This window comes from Pistacia vera, unplaced genomic scaffold (assembly GCF_008641045.1).
Source record: "Pistacia vera cultivar Batoury unplaced genomic scaffold, PisVer_v2 Contig337, whole genome shotgun sequence".
Taxonomy (NCBI): domain Eukaryota; kingdom Viridiplantae; phylum Streptophyta; class Magnoliopsida; order Sapindales; family Anacardiaceae; genus Pistacia; species Pistacia vera.
This window is the reverse complement of record NW_022196154.1, coordinates 806,077-820,132: the sequence shown is the minus strand read 5'-3', so window position 1 is coordinate 820,132 and position 14,056 is coordinate 806,077. Positions and strand designations below refer to the sequence as shown.

The 14,056-nt window shown below is 32.1% G+C and overlaps 1 protein-coding gene across 2 annotated transcripts; it reads right to left on the bottom strand.

The window, feature by feature from the left end:
* Positions 1 to 454: 454 nt before the first annotated feature.
* Positions 455 to 6,363, bottom strand: LOC116137912. Of its 2 annotated transcripts, none has more exons than XM_031423607.1 (5): positions 5,949 to 6,363; positions 5,079 to 5,296; positions 4,772 to 4,900; positions 763 to 894; positions 455 to 676 (listed from the first exon to the last, which is right to left on the bottom strand). In XM_031423607.1, exons 1-5 carry the CDS (start codon positions 6,292 to 6,294, stop codon positions 605 to 607), a joined length of 897 nt encoding a protein of 298 aa, XP_031279467.1. In that variant the 5' UTR covers positions 6,295 to 6,363; the 3' UTR covers positions 455 to 604. The 2 variants fall into 2 exon arrangements, with proteins under 2 accessions (XP_031279467.1, XP_031279468.1); XM_031423608.1 differs by having other exon boundaries at positions 5,079 to 5,279.
* Positions 6,364 to 14,056: the final 7,693 nt, after the last annotated feature.

Genomic DNA, 14,056 nt, shown 5'->3' with positions numbered 1-14,056 from the left:
GTGTTTGTGCAAAGAAGAGAAAGGCTGTCCGCTTGTGTGGGAAGCTGTTCAGGGTTTGAGTGGTGCTTGAGTTCGAGGTTATTTTTGCTTTTGTGATTAAGCATCTAAATTGGTGTTTAAGCTGTCTGGGCAAAATACCCTTCTATTCATGAAAACAGAAAAGGGAGTTCATCGTATTTCATTCCGGTTAGCATAATTAGCATGATTCCGAAGGATATTTGAATTTAGCAAAAGTCTAGTGGCAATAATCTACAAGGAAACTCTTCTGTTACCACTTTAACTTAAATATTAAAGAGTCCCTTCAGCAGTACATCCCTAGTGGTTCTTCACCGGAGTTCAAGTAGTGCAAGGATCAGCAAAACCAATTGTATTTCGGGAGAAGTTTAATAAAATGCAATCGTTGCTATTTGGTTAACAGCAAGTTTAATTTTGCAACTATTTTGCATGCAAAAGGTTGAAGGAAAGCAAATCAAGATCTGAACCACCCAATATTACTCTTTTATTCTTACAAGCATAATTCCAAACTATTGATACACTCAAAGTTGAGTGCAATTAATTTTTGCTACACAACTTTTAATTCTTTAAGCCAAGCCGTATGCAGGGGTCACGGATCAGGTTTTCCTGCAGCAAGTGCCTTCTCGGTGAGAGAATAGAACCAGCCATTCCTCCATTTGAACTGTAAGAATTGAACAGACTTAACTGTGAATCGAAGGTCACAAAAATTAGGGGTACTTAAATTCATGTTCTCATGGCATTCTTTACCTCTTTAACTGCAGTTGGGAAGTGTGCAACAGCTCGTGAATATGCACATAATCTATCCTCCATAGCTTCTTCAAATGTTAGTCCTTTCTCGGCAGCAGCTGCAGATGCTAGTTCCACAATGAGGCTACAAACCTGAAAGCACAAACTTTGATCAGTTGATCTAATCTCAAAGGTTATAATAAACTAATTCCCAAGAACTTATGAACATGTCATAGTTGCAATCACATTATATGTTTGTAAATATAACGAACTGTAATATAAATTACATAGTATAAATACGTCTTGTCAACCCAAGTTGTACTATAATTTCGCACAGACTGAAAATACTCAATCTAAATCCTTCAATTACAAAATCAGAGAAAAAAACTTATCTTCTCCTTTTTTTTATTCTCTTATTTTTTATTTGTAAATGTCAATATATATATACATGTACAATTACCTTGCAGTTACGAAAATAAGTGCAGTGAGTGTGTGATCACTATTTGGCAGTTACCACTACATATATTGTATAATGGATGAATCCCATCATGAGTGTCCCACCCGTATCCAATATCTCTCACTCACACATTATGAGTCTATCTCTTTCTGTGTTTCTACAAAATTCATTCTTTGTAAATAGTGACATGCATACCTCGAGAGCACTTTGGCTATATATCTGTTAAGAATATACAGCCTCTCGAATAACGCAACTTGGGTTGTATATCGTATGCGGCACCCTAGATCACTTATCACATTTTCTCTCTAACGATCTCATTTATATAGTTAAACTTTATTGTATTCATAACTATGTTTTGTCTTTACATAAAAGAAAAATATAATTAGTCAACCAATAAATACACAAAGTAGTAATGTGATAATACAAAAAATTGTGATCTTCCTCCTTTCTCGATTCTCGCAACTTTCATTTAATTTGTTGTTCCAAAAATGTTCCAATAGATTAAATCATTCTTAATCATTTGGTAACATTCTAAGATAGCAATCATTAAATCAAGGCTTTGAGAAACAGACTAGAGTAACAAGGGTACTCTTTGAGATTTGATTCTTATAATCTCAAGATCTCACACAATGTTAAAGTTGAGATCTTTATTTTCATTACCCTCATTGTCAAACTTTTGCACATGTGGTATGAATCATATGTTACGGCATTTTCTCCTTTTCCATGGAGTGCATGTCTTTTTCCTTCTTATCAACGCCATACAAATTTTAGTCAAACATACCTAGTGTCTAACTTGAGTTCACCTTCATACTTTTCAATTCACCAGAACTCTAATATGACGATAAGACAGATAAAATAATAAATTTTGATAATTTATATGCTCTCAATGTATGCATGGTCATACGACACATTTACAAAGTATGAATCTTGTAAAAACGCATAAAAAGATGGTCCCATCATGTGTGAGTGGAAGATATTGGATATTGGTGAGACACCAATGATGGGACCCACCCATTATACAACAAGCAGTTACCACACACTCACATGCAGTTTACCTTGGTAACTGAAAGGTAATTGCACATGTATATATATATATTGACATTTGCAAATGAAAAATAAGAGAGGATAAAAAGAAAAATGAGAAGATCAATTTTTTCTCTAGTTTTGCAATTTAAGGATTTGGATTGATATTTTCAGTTTATACGAAATTATAGTATAACTTGGATTTACAAGAGGTATTTATGCTGTGTAATTTATTTTATAGTTCGTTATACTGTATTTACATACATATAGTGTGATTACAATTATGACATGTTCATAAGTTCTTAGGAATTAGTTTATTATAATCTTCGTGATTACATGTTGTTTTTCTAACATTCCTATTAGCTAAATATCCCAATCTGAACTCCAAACAGTAGAAAATCATTCTTCTTAGTACCACCGAATGCAAACACACAAAGCTAATTGATAATGGATATTCAAAATCTGTGCTACCCAAGACTTAACCAATTAATATTCTTATAAGGTATGTCTGTCCAGTAAGCAAACTTAAATTTCATTAGCCCATGTCTAATGTTGATCAGTTAATACTCCATGATAACCACGAATCGTCCTCATGCTTTCTGAAAAATTAAATAAAACAGAAAGATCAAGATTTTAAGCAGTCCTAATATTATATCTTTTGCCATCCTTTCACATCATATTCCAATGTTACCATTAAACTAACAAATCATTGTTCAACAACAGCAATAGGAAACAAGTAAAAAATAAAAAGGCAGTCTTTGCATTCAATTTCTGTAACACTTGGATGATATGGTAATGAAGATGAAATTGGACAGAAGGTACTAAGTAGGCTTGGCAAAAACCCAGTCCCAGTAGACCCATGCAGATCTAGACCCGCACCCGAGTTAATTTTCTAAGACCCGGGAAATAACCATCGGATCCGGAAATATCTGAATGGGTTCTGGGTCTACCCAGACCCAGATTTTGTACTCGGATTTTAACAAATAAATATGTTTTGAAAAATACTACATAAATTATATATATTATTCACTAATACTATCACTTTCAATTTCAAAATCATATAAATCATTAATTGCCAAAAACGAATTATAAAATCTTTTTCTATAACCATGAGAGGAATAATGTAATTATTGTAGAATAACTAAGGAAATAATTTAATAGAATACAATTGTAATTGAGATAATTAAGGAAATAATTAAACATAAACGTTAGAATAATAACGAGAATTAAACAAAAATTTAATTTGGTCAGCCATTTAATAGCCTAGACAACAATCTCAAGTCTTTTTCTTTAAAAATAAAAGGAAATAATATAGTTATGGTATAAAATTAAGCAATTTATCATAATATAGTTGTAATTGAAAAATGATTGAGGAAATAATTAAGTGCAATATAATAATGATAGATATAATCAAGCAAATATTTTATTTGGTCAATATTTTAAAAGGCATTATTTTCTTTTACCAATGTAAAGTTTTAATATTTGTTTTCATTATTTGGGAAAAATATATGTATTTATAATTTTTATTCCAATAATTTAGACGTAATTAAAAATGTCCAAATTTTCCATAATATTTTGAAAACCAACCATGCAATTTTTGTTCAACTTCTATCTATAAAAAGGGAAGCTTGAAAATTGCTTTAAAAGGTTATTATTAACATTTCTTTACCATATATATGGATTAAAACAATATAAATTGTTATATAAATATACTAAATACGTACTATATTAAGACTATAAAGTTAAAAATCTGAAGTTATAAAGCATATACATATTAATAATAAAAAAAAAATCTTATTTGAAAACTCGGGCCCTCGAGTCCAGGTCTCAGGTCTACATCATGAGCCCAGATCCGGGTCCTTATTTATTAGACCCAGACCCTATTCCTAACATGAACGGGCCAGGTATTACCCTATCTGCATAGTGCAGGTCCTCCCAGGTCCAGGTCTTTTTGCCAAGCCTAGTACTAAGTAGCATCAAGATAACTGTTAATTTAGCATATAATGTGGCCAATGCAATGTTAACTATTTTAAGCGATTTTGCAGCCACAAAGTTAGACAAGACAGATAAAAACACAAGGTGATGAGGCATTAGTCAGGATGCATAGGGAAGTCGAACTAGAAGCATGGTTAGGCATGGTACCACTGCGCTCCTCTCTAAGTAAAAGTATGTCTCTCCTTCAGCTAGAATATAGGGAAATTGAAAGAAGCATGGTAAAAGACCAAACTGTTAGTATCATCCAGGACAGCTGTCATCAAGAATAAATGGTAGTTTGAACTTGGCAAACAATCCCCTCTGACAGAAGAGGAAAGTGGGGGCACTCAGAATAACCATTCTGGTTATCAACAATAGAGTCAGCCCCCAACTTACTTCCTATTATAAACATAAAAGATGAAGTGTATGTCTCATTCTGCTAAAGTTTCTGTGGAATCAATACTAACCCACTCTCCAATCAAACAACTATAAGACATAACAAGACACTTAATGAGCTTTAAGGTAAAACCAGTGGAACAAGAAAGTTCAAATATCTTTTCACAAAGTTCGTCTCACCTCAGAGCGATATTCCTTTTCCACAACACCTACAGTTGCACCAGGATGGCGAGCTCCAACAAGCATAAACGCCGAAATCCATATCAACTTCTCTAACATTTGCTTTTGGAATGCTTCCTTGTCAAGAACCTGATTTGCATGGCATAGTTACATAAAATATGATTACAAGTAAATGGGCTCTTTAGCATCCAAAACCAAAGTCCATTTCTAAAGATATCAAAGTTTAAAGTTTAAACTAAAATTTAAGCTCTTAATCTTGATCAGATATCACTCCATTTATCCAATGACAGCAAATTTCATCTTCTACCTTGCAAGAAAGGCCTCCAGCATTTAATCTTGCAGCAACTGTAGCTGCCCATTTACCATACGCCGCTGTTAATCCTTCAGGATTGGTATCAGTCTTCCCATCAATAGGAGGTTCTCCGAGTTTTGATATAGCAAAATAAGCCAGTACTTGGTCAGCATCAACCAGACCTTTACTTTCAAGCCACGGTTCCAGCATCCCATTCTGGAAAAAAACCAAATCTGCTAGATTGTCAACATCCCAACAACTAGAGTTTCAGATATCTAACAAAGGAAATTCAAAAAATTCATATCACAATCACTCAAAAGACCATCGAACAAAATTTATCCTGATAATAATAAACATAAAGGAAAACACACACCATCACAGTATATGACGCAAAATTTATTCATAACACATAAAAGTAGCAATCATACAACCAAAATATTAAGTTCAAATTAAACTCAAATATCAAGCAATCCAATACAAACAATTTAAACTTCAAAAATAAATATATTGGCACATTTACACAGTGAAACTTAGAATGAAAGGAAATTCTCGCCCTGCAATTCACCAAAATTAGCACATTTATTGAAAATGGCTATATAAAAAGGGCTAAGTTTCAACAATTCCATTGAATTACATCACATTAGTATATTACTAGTTTTAGGCTTTATATTACAATTCACATAGCTAAAAGTCTTACATTTCTATGTAAAAACATTTCCAAATTAAATGTTTCAAAATTAACATTCAACTCAAGCTTGTCTTGTTAAAAATCTAACACAAAATTTCCCTATCAATCATAGCACTAAAAATAATAAACAACAAATCAAGCTCAAAAATTTATAACAATTCATCAAACAAAAGATTGGAAATAATCAGGCGGTGTACCGTTCCATCTAGACTTCGGTGTGACCTCAAGCACAGCTTCAAGATCATCGTTCCTCGTACAAACCAAAATAGGACCCTCAAAATCAAGCGGCACAGGTTCCCCTCGCTTCACAATCAAGTCTTGACCGTTACCCATGTCCTGTAAAGCCCGTCCTACACGTCCGCCGCCGACGATAACGGCAGGGGCCACCTTGGTAGCTGTGGTATTGGCCATGGCAAATATGGGGGTGTACTTAGCAAATTTAGCGGGTGTGGAAAGGAGAGTTTTTGGAGAAGTGGGAAGTGTGAGGTGTGGCCAAAGAGTGGAAGTAGAAGTAGAGAGTTTGGTCAGTGAGTTGATGGCCATTTTATTGAAGTGAATTTGTGTTGGGTTTGAAGGCGTGGAGATTTTGTTTGGGACATTTTAGTTTTTGTGAGATTGTAAAGAAAATAGGAAAAAAAGTGCAAAAAACTTAAACGGTCCTAAAACAAGCCGAACAGTGGATTTTGGGCTCGAAAACACCCCAAATAGAGAACCGAGGTGCCATGTTGTTAGGCCGAAACAAGCTTTCAAATGATATATATAGGCCCTATAACTCCCCTAAATAAAAAATTCTAGCCATTTTAAGTTGGTCTGTCTGTGGTTGAGTTTCTGACGCTAACCCTCTTAAAAATTCATCTATTAAACGTTCACCTATAATGAGTAATAGTCTTCTACATTTTCCAAGAAGTTTAGTTGATTAAACTTTTCTTAGCATGCCTATATTGATTGCTTCTACTTTGAATTTAAGCTCAATTGTAACCCATGTTCGTCTTCTAACATGCTCTTGATGTATTAAAATTTTGTGCCAGAGATATGCTTTGAAGTTAGTTACACATTATATATTCCCATTTTCAAAATGTTGGTATTTTTATATGATTTACAGGACTTCCTTTAAGCTTATAGATATATATGATTATTTGGTTTCTGTTTTTAGTGAGAGAATGCATATTGTGTTTGTGCAAAGAAGAAAGGCTGTCCGCTTGTGGAAGCTGTCAGGGTTTGAGTGGTGCTTGAGTTCGAGGTTATTTTTGCTTTGTGATTAAGCATCTAAATTGGTGTTTAAGCTGTCTGGGCAAAATACCCTTCTATTCATGAAAACAGAAAAGGGAGTTCATCGTATTTCATTCCGGTTAGCATGATTCCGAAGGATATTTGAATTTAGCAAAAGTCTAGTGGCATAATCTACAAGGAAACTCTTCTGTTACATTACCACTTTCACTTAAATATTAAAGAGTCCCTTCAGCAGTACATCCCCAGTGGTTCTTCACCGGAGTTCAAGTAGTGCAAGGATCAGCAAAACCAATTGTATTTCGGGAGAAGTTTAATAAAATGGAATCGTTGCTATTTGGTTAACAGCAAGTTTAATTTTGCAACTATTTTGCATGCAAAAGGTTGAAGGAAAGCAAATCAAGATCTGAACCACCAATATTACTCTTTTATCTTACAAGCATAATTCCAAACTATTGATACACTCAAAGTTGAGTGCAATTAATTTTTGCTACACAACTTTTAATTCTTTAAGCCAAGCCGTATGCAGGGGACACGGATCAGGTTTTCCTGCAGCAAGTGCCTTCTCGGTGAGAGAATAGAACCAGCCATTCCTCCATTTGAACTGTAAGAATTGAACAGACTTAACTGTGAATCGAGGTCACAAAAATTAGGGGTACTTAAATTCATGTTCTCATGGCATTCTTTACCTCTTTAACTGCAGTTGGGAAGTGTGGAACAGCTCGTGAATATGACACAATCTATCCTCATAGTTCTTCAAATGTTAGTCCTTTCTCGGCAGCAGCTGCAGATGCTAGTTCACAATGAGGCTACAAACCTGAAAGCACAAACTTTGATCAGTTGATCTAATCTCAAAGGTTATAATAAACTATTCCAAGAACTTATGAACATGTCATAGTTGCAATCACATTATATGTTTGTAAATATAACGAACTGTAATATAAATTACATAGTATAAATACGTCTTGTCACCAAGTTGTACTATAATTTCGCACAGACTGAAAATACTCAATCTAAATCCTTCAATTACAAAATCAGAGAAAAAAACTTATCTTCTCCTTTTTTTTATTCTCTTATTTTTATTGTAAATGTCAATATATATATACATGTACATTACCTTGCAGTTACGAAAATAAGTGCAGTGAGTGTGTGATCAACTATTGGCAGTTACCACTACATATATGTTAATGGATGAATCCCATCATGAGTGTCCCACCCGTATCCAATATCTCTCACTCACACATTATGAGACTTCTCTTTCTGTGTTTCTACAAAATTTATCTTTGTAAATAGTGATCATGCATACCTCGAGAGCACTTTGGCTATATATCTTTAAGAATAAATGCCTCTCAATAACGCAACTTGGGTGTATATCGTATGCGGCACCCTAGATCACTTATCACATTTCTCTCTAACGATCTCATTTATATAGTTAACTTTATTGTATTCATAACTATGTTTTGTTTACATAAAAGAAAAATATAATTAGTCAACCATAAATACACAAAGTAGTAATGTGATAATACAAAAATTGTGATCTTCCTCCTTTGATTCTCGCAACTTTCATTTAATTTGTTGTTCCAAAATGTCCAATAGATTAAATCATTCTTAATCATTTGGTAACATTCTAAGATAGCATATAAATCAAGGCTTTGAGAAACAGACTAGAGTAACAAGGGTACTCTTTGAGATTTGATTCTTATAATCCAAGATCTCACACAATGTAAAGTTGAGATCTTTATTTTCATTACCCTCATTGTCAAACTTTTGCACATGTGGTATGACAATAGTTTACGGCATTTTTCCTTTTTCCATGGATGTGCATGTCTTTTACTTTATCAACGCCGTACAAGATTTTAGTCAGAAACATCTAGTGTCTAACTTGAGTTCACCTTCATACTTTTCAATTCACCAGAACTCTATCTGGCAATAAGACAGATAAAATAATAAATTTGATAATTTATGTGCTTTAGTATGCATGGTCACCGGCACATTTACAAAGTATGAATCTTGTAAAACGCATAAAGGATGGTCTCATCATGTGTGAGTGGAAGATATGGATATGAGTGAAACACCAATGATGGGACCACCACATTATACAATATATGTAGTGGTAACCGTTGGCATTTGCAAATGAAAAATAGAGAGGATAAAAGAAAAATGAGAAGATTGTTTTTCTTCTGGTTTTGCAATTTAGGATTTAGATTGGTATTTTCAGTTTATACGAAATTATAGTACAACTTGGATCTACAAGAGGTATTTATGCTGGTAATTTATTTATAGTTGTTATACTGTATTTACATACATATAATGTGACAAATTATGACATGTTCATAGTTCTTAGGAATTAGTTTATTATAATCTCGTGATTATATGTTGTTTTCTAACATTCCTATTAGCTAAATATCCCAATTGAACTCCAAACAGTAGAAAATCATTCTTCTAATGCCACCTAATGCAAACACACAAAGCTAATTGATAATGGATATTCAAAATCTGTGCTACCCAAGACTTAACCATTAATATTCTTATAGGTATGTCTATCCAGTAAGCAAACTTAATTTCATTAGCCCATGTCTAATGTTGATCAGTTAATACTCGTGATAACCACGAATTGTCTCCATGCTTTCTGAAAAATTAAATAAAACAGAAAGATCAAGATTTTAAGCAGTCCTAATATTATATCTTTTGCCATCCTTTCACATCATATTCCAATGTTACCATTAAACTAACAAATCATGTTCAACAACAGCAATAGGAAACAGTAAAAAATAAAAAGGCAGTCTTGCATTCAATTTCTGTAACACTTGGTGATATGGTAATGAAGTGAAATTGGACAGAAGGTACTAAGTAGGCTTGGCAAAAACACGTCCCAGTAGACCCATGCAGATCTAGACCTGCACCGTGTTAATTTTCTAAGACCGGGAAAAACTATCGGATCCGGAAATACCTGAATGGGTTATGGGTCTACCCAGACCCAGATTTTGTAGGATTTTAACAAATAAATATGTTTTGAAAAATACTACATAAATTATATAATTATTCACTAATACTATCACTTTCAATTTCAAAATCATATACATTAATTGCCAAAAACGAAATATAAATCTTTTCTATAACCATGAGAGGAAATAATGTAATTATTGTTGAATAACTAAGGAAATAATTTAATAGAATACAATTGTAATTGAGATAATTAAGGAAATAATTAAACATAAACGTTAGAATAATAACGAGAATTAAACAAAATTTAATTTGGTCAGCCATTTATAGCCTAGACAACATCTCAAGTCTTTTTCTTTAAAAATAAAAGGAAATAATATAGTTTAGGTATAAAATTAAGCAATTTATCATATTAGTTGTAATTGAAAATGATTGAGGAAATAATTAAGTGCAATATATAATGATAGATATAATCAAGCAAATATTTTATTTGGTCAATATTTAAAAGGCATTATTTTCTTTACCAATGTAAAGTTTTAATATTTGGGAAAAAATATAGTATTTATAATTTTTATTCCAATAATTTAGACGTAATTAAAAAGTCCAAATTTCCATAATATTTGAAAACCAACCATGCAATTTTTGTTCAACTTCTATCTATAAAAAGGGAAGCTTGAAATTGCTTTAAAAGGTTATTATTAACATTTCTTTACCATATATATGGATTAAAACAAGACTTATATAACATATATTCTGTTATATTACACAAATCTAAAACGTCATCGTTTCTTTATTATCCTTTTTCTTTGTTTTACAAACACAACCCTTCTACATTTCCAACATTACAAACTCAACCCTGTGTACATCATATCAGTATATTGAACTTCAATAAGCTGTCTTCTATACTAATAATTTATATGCATTATGATGCTTATAAGCTTACTGATATAAGGCTTTTTGCATCTTTTGTTTGTAATAAGAGTCCTCATGTTGCTAAGAGAGGGGCACTGTTCTTGTGTGGGAAAGCTCTATGGAGCTTTATTGGAGTATTGATAATGGAGTCATTAGATTTGTTCTTGTAGTTGAAAGTTTGTTTGAAGAACTCTGAGCCAGCCTCGTAATTCTTATTTCTTTGTATATTGGATAAAAAAAATAGATTTCATCATACTTTAGAAGTAATTATAAATTTATACTGTTCGAATTACAACTAAATTGTTATATATATATTCTTCTTGCTGTTTGATTGAATCATTGGTTTAATTTATGTTTCTTCTTTAGAATTTTTTTTTTTTTTTTTTTTTCGTTATAAAAGGTGTCTGGGCCAACTTACGCGCACTTTGACTAGTCCTCTGACCCCGAACAAGACTTTTGAAACAGGGCAAGCCCTGCAGTCTGTGGCCAATAATATTAGCAACCGTTCTTGTGATTCGAACCTGAGGCCACAGGAGGAGCAAACCCCTTGGCCCCAAACCTTTACCACTCAACTAACCCATTGTTGGTTTTCTTTTAAGAAATTCTTTCCTGGAGTTTAATTGTAACCTAATTCTTGCTTTAGTAGTGTCTACAGTGATTGCTGCTCTACAATTATTGCATAAATTAAAACGAGAGGAGCCTCATTTTCTTCAAAAGAATATTATCACATTCCGAAATTCCAGTTACTATTGAAGGAAATGTGTGTAGAAGTTTAAGTTGAATCAATGGTGATGTTATTGTTCTAATGGTTTGCTTTTCAGTTTAATATACTTTATAATGTTTGAAGCATTTATTTGTTTGGTAACTCATTTGATAGGGGCTCGAGAAAATAACGCAGCAAGTTAGCATAACAACAAGACTAGCACTTGATTATACCTTTAGAATCAATAAACAAGTCTCAATCACAGAAACTTGGATCATAAAGTTTGAAGTAAAATCTGAATAATTATTGAATATCATAAAAAGAATGAATAAAATGTTTGCGTAGGGTGGTGAGAGCCAACCTTAACAAGACTTCCAATAAACAAGGAAATAAAATCCAAATTAATTAAAAAATGACGTCTTAAAGNTATTACTTCAATTTATTTATTTTTCAGATGACAAGTTAATAGCATTAGGGAGGATAAAGTTTTAACTACTCCGGTAAACATGACAAGCTTAAAAACAGAATTCACTATTTGATTTTGTTTTATAAAATAAGATTATGGAAAGTAATGTTCTAAAATTTTGCCATTGTTGGAGCTTATTTCTTTGTTTTGTTTTTTTTTTTTTTTTTAATTCCTATAGATTTGTAAATTCATCTACAAAATTGCCTAAAAGCCATTGTCCTGTCAATTTCTTTTTTTAATTTTTTTATATTTAATTTTTTTGTTCATTTCGACTGTCTTAAGACTTCATTTAGATTGGATAGATAAATAAGATGAAAATTATAGCTTAGAAATGATGTGATATTTAAAACCTTGATGGTCTGCTACTAAACATAAATCCTTGTCACCATTTACATAATACAATGCAGGGGAGTCAATGGATCCTGCACCAATTATTGAAGTTATAAAATGGATAGCTCCTCTCGTTTGTGGATACTGCAAGCAGGGCGGACCCAGCCCCTTGGCCTACCCTCACATTTAAAAAAAAAAAAATTGTTTATATAAATTTATAAAATATATATATATAAATTTATAAAAAAAAATTATATATATAAGTCTATCTCCAAATTTAAAAAAAAAATGAGAAATATTATACATATATCCAGGCTCATAAAAAACTTTATATATATATATATATATATCACGTTTATATCATATTAAAATTTTAAAACTCTCTCTATTCTTTTCTATGTGTACCTATTTTTTATGATTGTATCCCTCAAATTCTTTATTCTCTCTTTCACTTTCTCTATGTTATTCATTCTTAAAACTTTTGAAGACTGAAATTGTTGAACTTTCACTCATCCAGGTGCCATAATTAGTTTCGTTTTCTGTTTTCTCAGTTTTAGATATGTGTATTGCTTATTTTATTTTAGTTTATTTTAAGGTTGAATCATGCTTATTTTTTGGAGGTTTTTTATTCTAATTTGATGGAAAAAAGCATGGATCTTTTGAGTTTGTTTTGTGTTTAAGAATGTTCCCACTTTCCTAAATTAAACTTTAACTATATTTTACTGAACGTTATTCTTCACCCTTCACCCACCACTTTCCTATATTTCAAACGTCACTGTTTAACCACTCAAAATTATTAAAAAAGTTTAAGTTATTATCTATATTTATACTAAGAAAATTTCCCCTTTTTTTATTAATTCATATTAAAAGTTAAGGTCGCATTGACTTAATTTAAGTTTTGGTTGACTTTAGCTTAAGCTAGGTCTGATCAAAGTCATGAAAACTTATATTATAATATTAAAAAAAAAAAAAAAAAGAGGAGAAATAAGAAATTTGTGTAGAACATTTTTGGTAGATTGTGATTGTTGTAAACTCTTTTAATTATATTAGATTTTAAGTGGATCGTTAGATTCTCGTGGTCTTTTGCTCTCTTTAATTGAAGAGGTTTTTCCACGTAAAAATTTTCTTGTGTTTCCTCGTGAATTGAATGTTATTTTCAACATAATTTGCTCAAGGTTTTGCTTCTCATAGATTTATTCAAATGGTAAAGTATTGTGTTGTTGCATTATTTTCTTTCATATTATTGATATTATATTATTTCATTTGTTTAAGGTTTGGTGATTTTTTTTAATTTTTTACTAGTTGTTTGACAAACAATTGTGAAGCCACGGAGGCCCCCTCTGGGCAAAAATCCTGGGTCTGCCATTGACTGCAAGAACCATAGAAAGTTTAATGAAATCTTGCATTCTCTGCGAAGCAGGAGAGAGGATCTTAGTATCTGCATGGGAGATATAGAACAAAGTTTGAATGGTCAGCTTCGTTATGATAAAGTACCAAAGAAAGAAGTGGAAAGTTGGTTGAGAAAAGCGAAAACCATCATCAAGGAGACACAGAGAATTGAAGATAAATTCAGTAAAGGCAACTATTTTTTGCATGGTTGGCGAGGAAAACTTGTTGATGAAAAGATTCAATAAGTGAAAGGAGTTTATGATCAAGGTGTTTTTCCTGCTGGTTTGGTAATTGATGCTCCTGATGAAATTGGATTGCCATTACCAACATCAGAA